The sequence below is a fragment of the Phaenicophaeus curvirostris genome, chromosome 4, assembly GCF_032191515.1.
Source record: "Phaenicophaeus curvirostris isolate KB17595 chromosome 4, BPBGC_Pcur_1.0, whole genome shotgun sequence".
Lineage (NCBI taxonomy): Eukaryota > Metazoa > Chordata > Aves > Cuculiformes > Cuculidae > Phaenicophaeus > Phaenicophaeus curvirostris.
In genome coordinates this window covers 2,312,047-2,331,362 of record NC_091395.1, presented here as the reverse complement: position 1 = coordinate 2,331,362, position 19,316 = coordinate 2,312,047, and the positions used below count along the sequence as shown (strand labels likewise).

The 19,316-nt window shown below is 46.2% G+C and overlaps 2 protein-coding genes across 2 annotated transcripts in view; one reads left to right on the top strand and one right to left on the bottom strand.

Annotated features, from left to right (window-relative positions):
- Positions 1-253: 253 nt before the first annotated feature.
- MRPL1 (mitochondrial ribosomal protein L1) lies at positions 254-13,109 on the bottom strand. Its single transcript, XM_069855070.1, has 9 exons — positions 13,039-13,109; positions 12,132-12,243; positions 10,887-11,130; positions 9,733-9,816; positions 8,325-8,396; positions 8,003-8,114; positions 6,466-6,566; positions 2,241-2,322; positions 254-687 (listed from the first exon to the last, which is right to left on the bottom strand). The coding sequence occupies exons 1-9, from the start codon at positions 13,070-13,072 to the stop codon at positions 515-517; spliced, it is 1,014 nt and encodes a 337-aa protein (XP_069711171.1). The 5' UTR covers positions 13,073-13,109; the 3' UTR covers positions 254-514.
- Positions 13,110-15,820: 2,711 nt separating this feature from the next.
- CNOT6L (CCR4-NOT transcription complex subunit 6 like) overlaps positions 15,821-19,316 on the top strand; it is a 33,315-nt gene continuing 29,819 nt past the window's right edge. The window contains exon 1 of the mRNA XM_069855069.1: positions 15,821-15,928. The gene's annotated coding sequence lies outside the window, so the exon portion shown is untranslated. The remainder of the gene's footprint in view (positions 15,929-19,316) is intronic.

Genomic DNA, 19,316 nt, shown 5'->3' with positions numbered 1-19,316 from the left:
GGAGACATCACAAGCATCATGCAGAAGTTACTCCCACCAACTCCAAAGGAACACTGTGTCTGATACTGCAAAAAAATGGCAAGGTAAATAAGAAACAGTTTCCTTCATTTGTGAGTTAGAGCGCACCTTTCCACAGCATTAGTTGCTTGTGAGGGACCAACTCAAGGCAACAAAAGTATTAAACATTCTGCAGTTTTAAGAGAGTAAAACACCCAGTATTATGGATGCAACTGTGGAAACTGGACAGCAATAGTCCAGAAGTTACAGAAATACTTTTATTAAAGTAAAAACTATTACGTGCAAAGAAAAGTTCCCCACAAATTAGGGAGCTTCCAACTACCAACAAAAGGAATTTAAAATGTCTTCACTTTTGACAGACTCATGTTTGTGATGATGCTTCTTGTTACATAGAAATTAATTCACAAGTTAGATTTATTTCTTCTTTTCATAAAGTATAATTTGATTCACACCATTTGCTTTCCAATCCTGATTATCAGACCTACAAGGAAAGACATCAGGTACTAACAGGTTCTTGGGCGAGTTTTTCTTCATCATCATCACCATCATCATCATCTGCATTTTTTTCTTTTTCTTCTACTTTCTCCACCTGTGGCAGAATTCCATCAAGGTTCAATAGCAAACCTTCACTAGTTGAAGATCTAATAACCAATTTCAGCACAAAAGGACCTAGAAAACAAAGAACACAAACAATTTGGTCATGCTACCCATTTTTCACATCTCCAGGCTGATTTATCTTAGTAATAACCCCACATTGTATCAAGCACACTCTCAGAATCAGAACTGGACATGTTGACACATTCCTTCTGTATAGATGGTTTAAAATCCATCCTGGCAGACTAGGTTCACAATGTAATTCACACACTGGTGCCACTCAAGGCATACAACTTGCTGGCTACCTTATTTCTTCAGCACCTCACCCAACTATTCATACATGACTAAGAGCACAAAAGAAACCATTCCTGCTTCAGGATCCTGCCATGAAATGCTGGAGAGAATCTTTTGCAAGAACTACAATAGCAGATAGATTTCTTTAAGGAAGATGAAATAGATCTACATTATACTCTGAGACCATCTGCCTGGTGGTATTTTTAGTCTTGTATTAGATAAATGGCATTCCTAAGTGATAACTATGTAGCTGCAAAGACATGCTTTATATATGGGAAAGCTGAAAGGAGCTAAAGAACAGATACCTATAACAAGTTGGTCTAAGTAACTGATAGTTAGCAAGCACACCTAGACTCCATTGTTGTAAAGATGTGTTGCCAAGTTTGCTTCCTATTAGCAGCAAACATTTTTAATGCAGCCAGTAAAAGATCCACCACAAGGATCAAGCTCGATATCCTAAGATCAGCAGAAACGTTCCTAAGATCAGAAGAGCTTTCCCTCACTTAACTAGGCTGGCGTAATTCATATATAAACTCATAAAATACCACCACTTTCTTCTTCTATTTACTGATTTTTCAAGTCACCCTACCCCTTGTAGTTTTTATTGGGCTAAACTGCATCTAAAGGCATGCGTGCTTGCCTTTTCACGATCTGTTCTCTGTACAGTAGTTACTATTAGCAGCATCACTGGAAGGGATTCAAGATGATTCTTTCTGCATATATTAAGCTAATATTAATACAAAAAGTTGTTTTTCTAGCTTAAACAAAGCTAGCCTTTCATAACATTATGTTCATAAAGCACGATTTCCACTCAGCTAAGCAGATGACATTTGTTTTGAGTTTACATCATTAAGACAAAGAGCAGATAGCATATTCATTATTGACATTCTTGGCTCAGAACAGCAAGCACAACCCACTGGAACAAGAGGCAGAATCCACACCTTCACTCCTTTGTAACCTGATCTTTTTGCTAAGGAATTAAAAAAAAAAATTAACAATTTTTGCCTTGGAACAACACAAATGTTAAAAATACCTTGGTAACAGAAAGAAAAATGGTGGTGTGCCTTCCAACAGGGCAGCTAACCAGACTAGAAGTTAACAGAAGCGTAGGTTTTAACTAAGGCAACTGTATGTGGATGCCAGGTTCGGATTCTTTGCACAACAAGGTCACGTCAGCAGGGTCCAACCAATGCACCCAGAAGCAGAAGACTCCCGTGTCTCAAAGATTTCCTTGTATCACTTTAATCTATTGAAGTATCAAGCCTGCACGCTCCATTTTGAACACCACCTTGCTCCCTTCCTCGCACAGACACATTGGAAGAACAGCTACCTACCGTCACTCGATGGCTTGAATGTGCAGATATCATGGATAACTGTTTTCAGATTGGCAACAATCTGCTCAGTGGGCATATCCAGCTGAAAAAGGAAAACACAAAGTTTAGCCATGATGATACTTAAAGCCTGGATTAATAAATCTGAAAGCACTGGGTATATATTTATCCTACATTTGGATAGGTTTTGCTTCTCTGTGTTCCTTGTTAAGGGTTTACAAATCCCATTCAAACCTTAACCAAATGACTTGGAGAAAAAGGTATTTCATACATAGTTAGAAGCTCATCGCTGTTCTCCTATTTCTGCTTGTGACATTAAATCCTCACAACTCTGCAATAACACATAGCCTTAAAGAGGTAAAAAGTCTTAAAAACAAATATGTGTAGAAGTGTTTTCTCAAAATTCATATTAAAATAGAGTGTTTGAGGAAAGAAGCTTCAAGAAATACCTATCATAGTTCAACTTAAAAACAAGTATCTAAAATGGAAGGCATTAGAAACTTTAGCAGAGCAAATTAATCTTTTCAAGATTATAAAATATCTTACCCTCTTCTTTCTCATTTTTACATATTACATGGACTTTCTACTGTTTACACAAAGTGCATGGAAGCAATGAGCTTCAGGTTTTTTCTCTGGACTTTTTACACACCCTGGTTCACGTCCATGACATTCCCAACCTTCGAGCAACTGTGGACTGATGGCTCCTCGTTCTGCCCACCTCACTTCAGACACAGACGTGATCCTCACTGGACCGATCACAGATACTTGGAAGTCAATTAACACTGTTGCCAAAACTTGAATATCTCCATCCTCCCTTGTATACCAACCACCTTAAGCAATCACAGCTCTTCATCTCCTGTAGCCTCTCTGAGAGCTTGCAACTCATGATTAGGAGACACCCATCTAAACACCCTCAGTCAAAGCCACAACTGACCACTCTTGGCTCTGGGAGAGCTTAACGTGTATTTCTCAGACTTAATGTCCAACTGCTATAACACCCTGCTATGCTTTATTTAATTTGCTGTCTGGTCTTGCCCATTGCATCCACATATAATTATCTGGATGAAAATCAAGGTTTTTTTGTTTGGTTGGTTGGTGTTTTTTCGAGGTTTCAGCTATGGAATTAAGAAAAAAACAGCATTTATTCTCATAGACACTGTTTCAGGGGCCTGTACAGTCATCACTGGTACATCTTCTCTTCCTCTCCGCCACCTCCCAAAGTAGCACAAGCAGATTTTATTAATATCTCACTCATCTGTAAATTACTTCACAATAGCAATACCGCTATGCTTGACTACTCTCATCCCAGATTTAGACCATTAATCTCTCTTTATGCTCTTCTGGCAGACTTACAACCCCAAATGCAGTTCCTCTGTTACACAGGCCAGAACACATTTGTCATAATCATCGTTACGCTGATTGCAATGTGCTTAATCATTCATAAATTAACAGATGTAAAAATCTGTCTGTTAGTGCTGAGCATTTCACTTTGCTGACAGCCTCACCATGCCGTACCAGATTCAAAATAATGGAATACTCAGAACCACTTAAATAAAACAATTAATTAGTAATAACTAATTAGAAACTAAACTTTAAATAGCATTTTCTTCCAAACCTCACACCAAGTTCAGGTCTTAAGCAAACCCTCAGGCGTACAATTCCAGCAAGCTACTTGGCATTCAACAGCTGTAGCGACGTCTAGAAGCATTTGTAAGAGACAGAATTTGCAAGCTGCTCAACACAAGTTACATTTTCTTGAAAAGATTTAGAACACAGCACATTACGAGACAAGACTCATCTCTAAATACAAAGACATTAATACCCTGTATTTGTTAACATAGGAAAATAGGACAGAGCAACATGCAGTAAGTCAGACAACATGACACATCCCAAGAGATCAGGTACCACAATCTACCTGAGATGCCGACAGCTCCATAATGAAGACAGGTAATGCTCGGAGGGTTCCAAGTATTTCAAAATAGCTTCTACGTCCAAATAAATATTCCTGCTTCTGAGTAAGTACTCCACAGTAAATCCTTATGTATACACAGCCACTGTGTATCAGCACTTACATATTTAGTTTAATACACACCTTTGCCAAACTGACAAAGTATGCTGGGCCAGATCTTCAAAGCTGTGCCACGTTGTTCAGACCAATTGCAGCAAGAATAAAATACCCTGTCTGGACTCAAGACTTCTGTCAAAACCCTCAAAAAAATGACTTTAAGCTACCCTCTGCAGATAGCTTGACAGAAGGAGATATTCCAAGCGTCCTCACATGTCTCCCTTCTGGTTTGAGCTCTGCGTCTTCAAAGATTTTACATTCTCAGTTTCACAGCTTCAGATCTACTAATTAAATTTAACTGCTGCCAACTTCTGGGCTTTTCAGAGACGTCTCAATTACTACTAAGAAAACACCACCGAGGCTGTGGAGTTCTGAGGGAGTGCAACATTACATTGAGCCAATGGCCGTAATTGAAGTACCGGGCAACATGAGACAGCAGCACTAGAGGGAAAACATCTCTTTGAGAAATGCCAGCTTGGCAGACTCCCAGGACCATCTACACTGCTGTTTGGAACACAGCAATAGATCTTTGTGCTTCTGTGTAATTCTTAAATTATTATTTTTTCACTGACAAGATTTAAATTTAAAAAGCTCTTGATTTAGTGGAGAGCAGACACGTAACCACTCAAGGCGCTCTCAGCCTCCCAGAGCTTTGCCTGCAATTGATTTCCTTCCAGTGCCATGGCGTAAACAGCAGGAAAACTAGGTCAGGGAAAGGATAGCAGCTAGAGAGGGTGGTTTTATGCATAACCTGAGCCATCCCTCTGCCCATATGCAACAGTGTGATAGAGAACATCACTTGTGTGCACCGAGTTAGAGCCATGTAGTTGGCATGAGCTTAGCACAAACAAACTGTCTGTACATAAATCCTCACCCCACTGCCAAGACATCCGAGTTCTTCATTAGCCTTTATTAAAAACCTGATTTTTCTTCTTTAATATACAAGAAGACACTTTACAATTAAAGTTTAATTTGCAGGTATATTTCAGGCTGATCTATGGAATAAAATTATTAAGGTTTAAGCTATCCAAAGCAAAAAATTAAAGAATACAGTCACAACACCCAACACCAGGACAAGCTATGGATATGAAGAGATTCACACCATCCATTAACCTTACAAACAGCTAAAGATGCTTCCTGACTGAATGGGAGCGCAATATAGAACACACTTTTGCAGAACAGTCCTCAGAACCTCAGTTTTGGGTGTCGTATAGATGAGCAAGCTCTTGAAATTCACATGCACAAGCCAGAGCAGCTCACCAGAACTAATAAACTTGATATCTCTAACACTGCCAGCGAAAGCTTCAGAAGTTAAGAGATCTCCTACCCTTCCTTTTGTACCAGTATCAATTAAAGGAAAACTGAAAATCATGCAGGATTACAGATAGACAAAACAAAACCCACAAACCACAGCCTGCAGCAGGGAAAATAAATAAAAACAAGTATTAAAGAAAACACAAAGGGCCGAGAAAAAGAGAGAAAAAGAGAGAAAAAGAGAGAAAAAGAGAGAAAAAGAGAGAAAAAGAGAGAAAAAGAGAGAAAAAGAGAGAAAAAGAGAGAAAGATACTCTGACATAACCAAATTCCTTATTAATGCCAACAGTTCTTGCTTTTTGCCCCAGATCACAACTAAAGTTATCAAAATTAAATGAGTAATTGTGAAGTTAAAGCAAACACTTAAACCCACCTGTGCATACTACCAACCATGGACTTGCAACCCATCATTTATTTACTTAAAAAACTATCAAAAAAGCTTCATTTTACTCACAGAGAGTGCTGGGGAAAGCAGGACAAAAGGGAAGCCTATGCTAAGATGTCAGCTCACAAGAAGGCTATTAGGAATCGTACCTTTTTCATCGTATTCTGTTCATTATTACAATTCCTTGCCGATAACACAGTGTCAAATATAGTTCCAATTCTTGGCATCAGGTATGCCTTGCTCTCAGTTTTAGTGAGGCCATCTTCTATGAGCACATGTTAACAACAAACAGGGCTCACAGCAGCTGAAGATGTCACACAGCAAAGAGGTCCATTTACGTCATAGGTTACTTAAAGAATACAATTGAAAATCCTGGGAACACACAGATTAAGAAAACAGTTCCCCCTCTCCATCTTTCACTTCAATTCTGCTCAGCAGAGAAAACTTAGGAACTCCACAACTTACTCTTGCTATTCTTGTCTCGATTTCACACTCGTCTTCTACCATGTACTCATGGCATTCTCTGAAGAGCTGCAGCATTTTGGGAATATCAGTGCCGAGGGAATCTAGTTTTAAAAAAAAGTCAAAAAGGTTGTCTGAGTAATACTTACTAGCATGGCTAAGTGTGATATTAGTAAAGAGAGGAGTCAGTCTTTCAATTAAGGCAGTTAAACTCTCATCAAAAATGCAGTTTCACGGACAAGATGACTGCACCCTCACACGTGCTACACAAACCATTTCTGTCTTCCCTCCTTCATTTATCATCAGACATTAAGAACTAATACAGTAGGGTGGAACAAAGGTTCCACTTTAAATAAAGAACCTGCTTATGCACACATAAAGCAAAGCTTTATAACCTAATACAATTAAAACAGTTTGAAAGACCAAAACCTACTGAGTTAGGTTTAGAACAAGCCCCAGGTCTGTAACTACATAATAGCAAGGTCACACACTACCTGGAACACAGTGACCTAATCCAGCTGTTCCCACAAGTCAAGACAGCCGCTTCTTATCTCAGCTGCAAGGGCTCATTTGGCAGATTTACACTGTCATCCAGTTGCTTCAGAGACAAGGACTGTTTCTCCCACACATCTTTTGATGGCTCCAAGAGAAATCAGCCCTGAATAAGCCTCAAAGCAAGGAAGTTCATAACAGCATAACATAGCTTTCATTTATTCCAAAAAAGTATCTGGAGCATTCTCTGCTACAACGTTTTGGACATGCCAATAGTTTTATCTCAAACGTCTAGGAGCCTAACACGACAGCCGGCAGCTTGTAAAGCATTAAGACAGCTGGAGCAGGGAAGTAAGAGATATGGTTTAAGAATTTTACTCCACACAGTTGGCACAAGGTCTAGGTTAACAGCCCCTTTTCTTTTTTTGTGTTTAAAATAGACCCTTGACGCGTGCCTAAAATAAAGTAAGTCAGCAAGACAGGACAAAAGTATTGAGAAACTGATGCTTGGTTCTGTGAAGACCTGAGCTGAAGAGTAAAAAATCTTGAGCATTATGAAAAAACAGAGACTGGACAGATAAGGGAGCAAGCTGTGCTAAGGAAAAGAATAAATAACTCCATTTCTGAATAGCAATGAACAGGTAGAAGGAGCAACAGGAGTCACAAAGCTGGGATTCAAACAACCACACAACAGTTGGACAGCACAACCATCTTGGCAAATATGTTTTTTTCAAGTGGTTTCCATTTTCCTGGGTAACTTCACAACACTATTATGGGTCACCAGAATTAACCCGCACAGGGGCAACTAGTAGGCAAACAGGCAACTAGTAGGCAAACTTATCTTGATTCTAGTCCCAGAGCTGCCCATTGTAGGAGAAAAACACCGTTCTAGTTTCCCAAAGCTACTCTGATCCAAGACAAATGGTTCAGTTGCATACAGTCTAATATTCAACGTACTTAAACATCCTCATCAAAAACCTTTCAGCGTCACCTCCAGAGTTAAATCTTGTTCAGTACTTGAGATTTATAAGAAAGAATTACTTCTTACTTCTTTTTGTGCTTGGGTATTTTCTTTTGAGTTTGCTCCTTAACGGTATCAGCTTAGGCATTATTGCAGGAACAGCTACATAGAAGTCCACTTGGATTTCATCTTCCAAAATCTGCAATAAAACCAATTAAATACGTTTAGGAATACAATAAATTACCTCGGTACACTAATTGACCTACAAGCCTGTCTGAGCACAGAAACCCATCTCTCACTCTTCGTGTTGGCTGCTAGCTAGAGCTTACTGGGCAGGAAGTTTCTTGCTCCTTTCCCCACCGATCAGTTTAAACTAGGATATTTATATAATTCTTAAGAAAATAAATACCCATTTGATTAATTCAACTCCTCCCACAACAGCAGCTCCATTTTCTCGAGCTATTTCAGCTTCTTTCTCATCCTGTTGAGAGAAAAAAAAAAATACTAGTGACATCTGTACTACTAATTAGTCTACATCAACAGCTCCGGAGAGGTGATTCATCCTGGGCAACTGGGTATAAAACCCAGGCCGTTTACAGGTTAAAAAGGTGAGAATTGTTTAAGGTAATGGATGACCAAACATATCTAACACTGGTGATTTAATATATGAGCAGCCAGTTCACTCCAGGTCCCATTAAGAAGTGATAGCCAAGTCTTCAGATGACTTCTGCTGGAGGAGAAGGAGAAAAACACATCCCCATTTGCTGAGGAGCTCTATGCAAAGCCCCTTCTTTTCCCCTTCCATCCCCTGGAAATTGCAACAAACTATCCACTGGATGGAGCCAATATCCTACTTCAAGCTTCAGGAGAAGCGCAGAACTCACTGCTAAACCCCACAGTAAAATAAGGTTACTCAGCTGCTAAACTGCTATTCAACTCTGGCTTCAGAGAGCCCTTAGAAGGTAGCCTCATTGGTGCTCTGCAAGGTTTCACTTTTAATCGTCTGAAATATGGAAAAGTATGTGGTGAGATAGAGCAGCAAAGGACCTGGCATGCTTGGGACTCTTGCCAGCCCTCTGCTCTACAGGATGATTCTCATCTTGTAGCAAATTTACAAAAATTAAGCCCAAAGGGTAGTCAACCAAATCTGTGACAGTTCTCTAGGATAACGTCACACAGATATCACAGGTCTATTCTGTTAAAAGCGATTACCTGACAAAGGACAGCAGCAGGCACTAAAACTAGTCTCGTACAGATGCTGCAACTACTCTCCACACCATCTCACATCAGTGAATTCCTAAGACAGCAGACAAAGTTTGTGAAGGCATTTAGGGGTTTTGAGGAAAAGTTATTTTCCCCTCCTTTCCCAAAGATATCCCGTTACAGCACAAGTTACTGTGAATAACATCTGCGCTGCCAACAAGGTTTAGACAGCAGGATTGGACATGGCTGCCACACTAAACCTATCTCTATAAACTATCTCCCTGTATCACAAAAACATGACAAAGGTTTTACTCTATAAATGAAATAAAACCATCTCATCCTTAGTCACATCTGTGCAGATGTTTTCTCCCTGAATGCACTGCTAGGAACATTTACGTACACATAAACCTACTAAAATGAAGGAAGTCCTGTAGGATGCTTGTTCATACATTTAGACACTACTAGAGATCAGGTCTAGACAGATTTAAGAGTTCTCTAAAGCATTTGCAGAGTCGTCTCAATAAAAGGTACAGTACTTGCAGGGGAACTAGCAGCATTGTAAGAGCACAGTAGATACACAAAATGTACAAAGCAACTAATTCAGCCTCACTCACCTCTGTGAAAACCAAGACCTTATTAGTTTCATCTGTAAAGCGATATGGAAGAAGAACAGTGCTTGCAAATGGATCCACTTTTTTCTAATAAGTAAACAAAGAAAAACATTAATAGAAATAGAAAGAAATCATGGCTTGGGGGCAAGCTACACAACTACATGGAGTTTGTCCCCTAAATATCAATCTTGCCCTCCATTTTTTTGCACAGCGGTCAAAACAAGCACAATGCAGAAGCTTTGACTACATTTTTACCCCAGCATATACTCAAATCTAAACTTTAGAGATATGAATTAATTATGCTGCAGTTTCCCTGAGAGAAAGGCGCTGGGATCAGTGACTCCAGTGTAGAATTGCTGCCAGGCTCAGGTGCAGCGAGTAAAAAATGCTGCGATGCTGCAGTTGCAAGTATCTAAACAATATTTCTGATACAAGGGCCAAGACAAACCATCAGCAAGGGACATGTTTCTTGCTGAGCCTTAAGAATACTGCACAGCTGCCAAAAGCAAAGGAGAAGCTCTTCATTTCTCTAGGCATGAGCTTACTTTCAAGCTCTAAGGACCCCCCAGCACACCAATGGGATACGTGGTTAAACACGTGAAGAAAACTTCTAGGTGGCCTGGTTTTTACTCATGGGGGAAACAGGAATTACAGGAAAAGGCTAAGCTGGGCTAGGCACCTTTAAACCAAACACGTCACGGGCAAACAAGTGATAGCATACTTTCAAGGAACATTCAAAACCAAGACAAGGTAAAGGAAGGATGCTGCACGAAGCTTGCCTTCACACTTCTCCCTGTAACAGCCATCCCAGAACAAAACACACACAGGATTTCTGCAACACATCACTTAATGTGGAAAGCCTGTACAGATGTAAAGCTTTGTTTGATCAGTTCTGTCCAGACATGAATTTTAGTCGTATAATTGCCTGTTTTCTAAACTCTCAATGGTGCCATCTTCCCTGCAGGAAGTATGCAGGGTGTTTAATAATGTGCAAAGGCACAAAGCCACGTGCAGAGGCACAAGTTATTCTAGCAATCGGAGAGGCTGCACGAGGCAGCCGAGAAGGCCAACAGCAGTGCCTGCTCTGTACTTAAGGGTACAGCCCTCCTGCATTAAAAAGCAGCAACTATCAGAATTCGAACACGATTCCAACCTACCTTCTTCTGTAGCGCCATATCAAGTAACACATTAATATAGACATACTGCTTGGGGTAAGTGAAGTCCAACTCCTGAAATTTCTTTAACTTAGCCACAGCCTTTTCCACGTCATAGGACGGCCGCTTGTAAAGCCATGTCAAGTAAACATCATCCACGGGCTTGCTCATCAGCGGCCACCTTCTCCTCACTGGTTTCTTTTTTCTTTCTTCCTTCTTGGTCCTTTGCGAATTCTTTCTTGCAGTTCTGAGACAAACAAAAATGACAGTTAGATCATCAACTGAAGAGTCTAGCACATCTTCCAAAACAAAAATGTAGATACTGTCATGTGCCGCTTAATAAGTAACAATCAGTTTACAAGGAAGGTTCTGCACGAGGATGAGCAGCGTCCCTCAATTTACCCCAACTACTCATTTCAGATGGCCAAGAAAGAAATTAAGCATTCAGAAATCAACTGCTCTGAAGGCAACTGAGCTCCTCAAACAACACAGCTGCATTCGTGCAGCAGGGAACCAGGTTAATCACCTCCTGCCACACCACAGCCAGACCAGTTTCAGGCTCCATCATAATATTAGACTTGAAGAGACGAGTTACACCATAAAAACCAGCCTGAAACAAGGAATCATAGAATAAGCAGGTTGGAAGAGACCCCCCGGATCGAGTCCAACCATTCCTATCAAACACTAAACCATGGCCCTCAGCACCTCGTCCACCCGTGCCTTAAACCCCTCCAGGGGAGATGACTCAACCCCCTCCCTGGGCAGCCTGTTCCAGTGCCCAATGACCCTTTCCGTGAAAAATTGTTTCCTAACGTCCAGCCTAAATCTCCCCTGGGGGAGCTTGAGGCCATTCCCTCTCATCCTGTCCCCTGTCACTTGGCAGAAGAGGCCAGCACCCTCCTCTCTACAGAGGAACGGCTTGAAACCAATTCAATGAGGTAAACAGCTCTCAAGCTGGCGCTACTCCTTAATCTGTTATCCTGCCATGCTCTCCAAAAACATACATCAAAAAATGTCAGGTAGATCTTCCCTTTTAACTGTTACGATTAAAAGAGAGACAGAAAACCCTTCCTGCAAGTTCCCCTTAGGCATCCTCTCTCCAAGCTGTTTCTCTAGGAGCTAGTAGCTCGCAGGATGCCTCCAAGGCCAGCTCGGTTGCTAAAGAAACGCTGCAGACACCGCAAGCCCCACTCACTGCCCCGCTGCCCCCACCAGGACACCCGATCGGAGGGAAGGTAGCGCACTCACTTGGCTGCTGCCGCGTAGGCCCGGGCTGGCGGCACGGCGCTCACCGAGGCGAGAGCGGCCACCGGGCGCTGGTTGAGCCTGGGGAAGAGGCACCCGCGGCGCTGGGCCAGCACTGCGAGGGAAAAGCAAACACCGCCTCAGACAGAATCATAGAGTCATAGAATAACCAGGTTGGAAGAGACCCCCCGGATCATCGAGTCCAACCATTCCTATCAAACACTAACCCATGCCCCTCAGCGCCTCGTCCACCCGTGCCTTAAACCCCTCCAGGGAAGGTGAATCAACCCCCTCCCTGGGCAGCCTCTGCCAGTGCCCAATGACCCTTGCTGTGAAGAATTTTTTCCTGATGTCCAGCCTAAACCTCCCCTGGTGGAGCTTGAGGCCATTCCCTCTTGTCCTGTCCCCTGTCACTTGGGAGAAGAGCCCAGCACCCTCCTCTCCACAACCTCCTTTCAGGTAGTTGTAAAGAGCAATGAGGTCTCCCCTCAGCCTCCTCTTCTCCAGGCTAAACACCCCCAGCTCTCTCAGCCGCTCCTCATAAGGCCTGTTCTCCAGCCCCCTCACCAGCTTTGTTGCTCTTCTCTGGACTCTCTCCAGAGCCTCAACATCCTTCTTGTGGTGAGGGGCCCAGAACTGAACACAGGATTCGAGGAGCGGTCTCACCAGTGCCGAGTACAGAGGGAGAAGAACCTCCCTGGACCTGCTGGTCACGCCGTTTCTGATCCAAGCCAAGATGCCATTGGCCTTCTTGGCCACCTGGGCACACTGCTGGCTCATGGTCAGTCGCTGTCAACCAACACCCCCAGGTCCCTAAAGGTCCCCCTCCCGCCCCGCGATCACGGATTCAGAGCCGAGCTGGCAGCCAGACCCCCGCGGAATAAGCCGAGAGGCGGCGAGGCCCCCTCACCTCTCCACACGCAGCGCCCCGCGGCCGCCGCCATCTTGCGGAGCCGCCGCGGTGCGGCGCCGAAAGCGTCCCCCGCGCCGGGGAAAGGAAAGTTCCGGGGAGGGAAGAGCCCGGGTCACCCCGCCGGGGCCGGAAGCGCCGCGCGGTGTCGCCGTGACGCCGTACCCCCTCCCGCCGCTGCCGGGCCGCGCCGTTCCGCGGGTGCAAGGGTCCGCGCAGCGCCGGGGCCCGGTTTGAGGTTCTTGACCGGCCTGAGGGCGTCATAGAGTCATAGAACCCCAGGTTGGAAAAGACCTCTTGGATCATCGAGTCCAACCATTCCTATCTGCTCCTAACCCATGTCCCTGAGCACCTCGTCCACCCGTGCCTTAAACCCCTCCAGGGAAGGTGACTCAACCCCCTCCCTGGGCAGCCTGTTCCAGTGCCCAATGACCCTTTCTGTGAAGAATTTTTTCCTAATGTCCTAACCATGAGGTGCAAGGGATTGTATTCCCTGCTGCTTATAAAAATATGAGGTAAAACTGGGATGCCTTCCCTGCCACCAACAGAACCATGAAGTAAAAGCGGGGTGTATTTCTTGCCACCAACAAAACCATGAGATAAATTCCCTCCCTTGCTGCTACAAGAACCATGTGAAAATTAATTGATAAGTTTTGCTGCAGTTGGTTTGTATGTTTAATTATCTTGTCATGTAAATCTGTCTTGTATCAAGAAATAATATGCAGACAACCTCCAGATGTGGATAAATAACCTGAAAGAATGAACGTTCTCTTAGAGTTGCAAGAATTTATTGATATGCTTTGTTGTCTTGTAAAACGCAGCTGGTTTAGGTCGAGAGATAACCTGTCTTAGGGCTGCGAGAATTTATTGATGTATTTAGTTGTCTTGTAAGATGTGGTTGTCTTGGGTCAGGAGATAACCTGAAGGGAGTCTGCAGACATGGTTGGATAACCTAAAAAAATAAACATTCTCCGGGGACTTACACGGTTCTTTGTCTAAAACTAATCTACACACCCACTGTTTTTATAAGATGGCATGTCTTTTTTTAGAAGGGCATCCGATTCAGCGCCAAATTGTAAAATAGAAATATTATTGCCTTTGCTTCGTAGACTTTGTCCTTTTCAATATTTTACCAGTGAATGAGTGTTTCTCACAGCCATGAGGTAAGAGTGGGGTGCCATCCCTGCTGCCATCAAACCATGAGGGAAAAGGGGGGCGCATTCCCTGCTGCCAACAGAACCATGAGGAAAAGTGGGGTGTATTCAGAGCTGCCAGCAAAACCGTGAGGTAAAAGTGGGGTGTATCTCTTGCCACCAACAGAACCGTGAGGTAAAAGTGGGGTGTATTCACCACTGCAAACAGAACCATAAGGTAAAAGTAGGGTGTATTTCTTGCCACCAACAGAGCCATGAGGAAAAGTGGGATATATTCAGAGCTGCCAGCAGACCCATGAGGTGAAAGTGGGGTAAAAAGTGACTCGGCTGCTGGATGAGGGAAAGGCTGTGGATGTATCTTCCTGGACTTCAGTAAAGCCTTTGACACAGTTTCTCACAGCGTTCTGCTTGAGAAACTGTCACCTCTGGCCTGGACAGGCGCACACTCTCCTGGGTGGAAAACTGGTTGGATGGCCGGGCCCAGAGAGTGGTGGGAGATGGAGTTAACTCCAGATGGAGGCCAGTGACAAGTGGGGTTCCCCAGGGCTCAGTGCTGGGTCCAGCCCTGTTCAATGTCTTCATCAATGACCTGGATGAAGGCATCGAGTGCACCCTGAGCAAGTTTACGGACGACACTAAGCTGGGTGGGAGTGTTGATCTGCTGGAGGGTCGTGAGGCTCCAAAGGGATCTGAACAGGCTGGACCGCTGGGCATGAGGTTTAACAAGGCCAAATGCCGGGTCCTGCACTTGGGACACAACAACCCTGTGCAGTGCTACAGGCTAGGAGAAGTCTGTCTAGAAAGCTGCCTGGAGGAGAGGGACCTGGGGGTGTTGGTTGACAGCGACTGAACATGAGCCAGCAGTGGCCCAGGTGGCCAAGAAGGCCAATGGCATCTTGGCTTGTATCAGAAACGGCGTGACCAGCAGGTCCAGGGAGGTTATCCTCCCTCTGTACTCGGCACTGGTGAGACTGCTCCTCGAATCCTGTGTTCAGTTCTGGGCCCCTCACCACAAGGAGGATGTTGAGGCTCTGGAGCGAGTCCAGAGAAGAGCAACAAAGCTGGTGAGGGGGCTGGAGAACAGGCCTTATGAGGAGCGGCTGAGAGAGCTGGGGGTGTTTATCCTGGAGAAGAGGAGGCTGAGGGGAGACCTCATTGCTCTCTACAACTGCCTGAGAGGAGGTTGTGGAGAGGAGGGAGCTGGGCTCTTCTCCCAAGTGACAGGGGACAGGACAAGAGGGAATGGCCTCAAGCTCCACCAGGGGAGGTTCAGGCTGGACATTAGGAAAAAATTCTTCACAGAAAGGGTCATTGGGCACTGGCAGAGGCTGCCCAGGGAGGGGGTTGAGTCCCCTTCCCTGGAGGGGTTTAAGGCACGGGTGGACGAGGTGCTGAGGGACATGGGTTAGTGTTTGGTAGGAACGGTTGGACTCGGTGATCCGGTGGGTCTCTTCCAACCTGGTGATTCTATGATTCTGTGATTTCTTGCCACCAACAGAACCGTGAGGGGAACGGGGGGCGCCCTCCCCGCCGCCATCACCCCTCAGGGTAAGAGCGGGGCGCCCTCCCCGCGGTCTGTCCCCGCTGTGCCCGCCCCGCGCGGGGGGCGGTGTGGGGGCGGTGCCCGGCCCCTCCCGCCATGACGGCCCCGGCCCCGCCCGCCGCCCGCGCCCGCCCCGCCGCCCGCATGTCGCTGAGCCCCGCGCCGCCGCCCCGCCGCGCCGCGCCGGATGCAGGTGAGAGCGCGGGGCCGCGGGCCGCGCCGCCATGGCGGGAGGGGCAGCGCCGCGGCCTGCCGCCCGCACTGGGGCCCGGCCCGCCAGAGGGGCCGGTCGTGGCGCCGGCCGCGCTTGTGTGGGCTCGACCTGGCCGTGGGGGGAGCCCCGGCTGTGGGGCGGACCTGGCCGTGGGGCGAATCGTGGGGGGAACTAGGTGCTGGGGTGAACCCCAACCGTGAGGCGAACCGTGGGGTGAGCCCCAGTTGTAGGGTGAACCTATCCATGGGGCAAATCATGGCATGGACCTGGCTATAGGGTGAACCCCAGCTGTGGGGCAAATCGTGGGGTGAGCCTGGCTATGGGGTGAGTCCCATCTGTGGGGCAAATCGTGGGGTGAGTCTGGCCATGGGGTGAACCCCATCTGTGGGGTGTATCTGGGGTGAACCTGGCTATGGAGTGAACCCAGACATGGGGCGAGCCCCAGTTGTAGGGTGAACATGGCCATGGGGTTAATCATGGCATGGACCTGGTTATGGGGTGAACTCCAGTTGTAGGGTGAACCTGGTCATGGGGCGAATCATAGCATGGACCTGGCTATAGGGTGAACCCCAGCTGTGGGGCAAACCATAGGGTGAACCTGGCCATGGGGTGACCCCCAGTTGTAGGGTGAACCAGGCCATGGGGTGAATCATGGCATGGACCTGGCTATGGGGTGAACCTGGCCATGGGGTGAGCCCCAGTTGTAGGGTGAACCTGGCCATGGGGCGAATCATGGCATGGACCTGGCTATGGGGTGAACCCCATCTGTGGGGTGTATCTGGGGTGAACCTGGCTATGGGGTGAACCAGGCCATGGGGCCAGCCCCAGTTGTAGGGTGAACCAGGCCATGGGGTGAATCGTGGCATGGACCTGGCTATGGGGTGAACTCCAGTTGTAGGGTGAACCTGGTCATGGGGCGAATCACAACATGGACCTGGCTATAGGGTGAACCCCAGCTGTGTGGCGAATTGTGGGGTGAGCCTGGCCATGGAGAGAACCCCATCTGTGGGGTGTATCTAGGGTGAACCTGGCCATGGGGTGAGCCCCAGTTGTAGGGTGAACATGGCCATGGGGCAAATCATGGCATGGACCTAGCTATGGGATGAACCCCAGCTGTGGGGCGAATCGTGGGGTGAACCCAGACATGGGGTGAGCCCCAGCTGTAGGGGGAACCAGGCCATAGGGCGAATCATGGCATGGACCTGGCTATGGGGTGAATCTGGCTATGAGGTGAGTCCCAGTTGTAGGGTGAACCTGTCCATGTGGCAAATCATGGCATGAACCCGGCCATGGGGTGAACCTGGCCATGGGGTGAGCCCCAGCTGTGGGGCAGACCTGGTCGTGGGGGGAATCATGCAATGAACCTGGCTACGGGGTGAGCCCCAGCCATGGGGTAAACCTGGCCCTGGGGTGAATCATGGGGTGAACTGGCTGAGGGGCAAACAAACCCCAGCCATAGGGTGAACCCTGGGTGTGGGGCAAATCCCCTCTGTGGGGTGAATTCAGCCCCGGGGTGAACCCCAGCCACAGGATGAGGCCTAGCTGTGGGGTGCATCCCAGCAATGGCGTAACCCAGCTATTGGGAGAACTGTGGTGTGATTGCAGCTGTGGGGTAAATCCCAACCATGGTGAAACCACCAGGAGGCTGAACACCAGCCATCAGGTAAACCATGGGGCAAACAAACCTCAGCCACGAGATGAATCTTGGTGTGAACCGGGCCATGTGGTGAACCCTAGCTGTGGGTTGAACACGAGTGCTCGGTCCTGATCCCCACTGGACTGTCCAGCATCCCATGATAGGAGCTTTGCCTGGCGCTGTGGGTGACAGAGCAGTGGCGCTGCTGAGGGTGGTTGTGGGGAGGCATGGTTCTCTCCCATTTTTTTCCCCCCAGTGGTCTGCAGCAGTCCCAAACAAGGAAGATGCCAAGAGCGTCACCTGCGATAAAAGCTGGACTTTTAGCTCGGCGCCGGTGCTTGTAAATAAAATAATGTACCTAAACGCTCGGTTTCTGCAGCAGTTTTGAGGCTTTGTTTTTAAACTTAAGGACACTGAGTTTTATCTGACCTTCTGAAAGCTTTAGACAAGTAGCCTTTATCAGGCAATTTTTGAAACTTTGAATAGGCTGAGTATTTGTGTTAGGGAGTTAGAACTTCTTGTGAGCCAGCCTGCTGATAAGGATTTTAGATGGCCTCGGTTAAGCAGGGGAGTTTACTACAATTAAATCCATACCTTTGCCGTCCCCTCTGTGATGCTCCGTGGCTCAGCCAAGTGCAAGCGCGCTCCCCCCAAACTAATACTGATCTGGAGGGGAAAACACCTCATCCTGAAGTTGCTCACAGTTACACTTGTGTGTGTAGGCATGGCTGATAATGAAAGTGATGATAATGTGTCTATTTTTAGTCTTTGCCATTCCTTTCATGGATTCACTTGGTTGGAAAAGACTTTTGAGATCGAGTCCAGCCGTACCTGTCCAGGTGTTGAGGTGTTTTTGCCCCGGTGCCTTTTTTTTCCCCTCTAAAGTACATTATTTCTAATAACTGTGACACAACCCAAAGAATTCCTAGAAGCTCTATCCCACTGCAGAGGGCTGGAAAGCTCTGATGAAGGTGGAACACGGCCTTTCCGACTCACCGTGATTTTATGTGCATTCTCCATATCAAAATAGGAAGCAATGGTGACATTTGTACTGCCAAGCATCACTTTTCTGAGATGCAGCCCCGTTCAGGTACAGCTGTGTGCTGGCGACGCCTCACGAAGTGAAAGGGAGGCTTTCCATCTGATGTTTGCTTTGTGCTGCACGCAGGCACCACAGCCTGACCTGGCTTCCCGTACAGAGCTCTTCTCCTTTCCCTAGCCCTGCACTTTATTCATTCCTGAATGCAACAGTTTGGAGGCAATTTTTGGTGGGAATTTATTTACAGCCGTATTTTGTAACTTTGCTCCAGAGCAGATGGGCAGCACATGCTTTTGACATTTCCATGCTCTGGATTAACGATACCCACCACCATGCGCACGACCCATGGGATTGTGTCGATTCACCCAAACAGAACTCAGGTTTAAGCATCAGCTCCGGTGTTAAATCTTCAAAGGAGTCTGAGGATGCCAGAAGCCCTGTTACTGTTTGACTGAAGGGTGGGAATTTTGCAGTGCTTTGCTGTCTGCTAAACAAACCCCGTTAAACACTTTCAGTTTTGTTCTCTTCCTACTATTAAAAGCAAGGGCGGTCTACTCCGAGTGCTAAAGTACAGCACCATTTAATATATTCCCTTTAATCTTTTCTTCCTACAGGGGCTCTTTCTAATTCAGTTTGTGTATTTAACTGAAGGATAAAGTACAATGTAAATGGCTGATAAATAGTGCCACGTT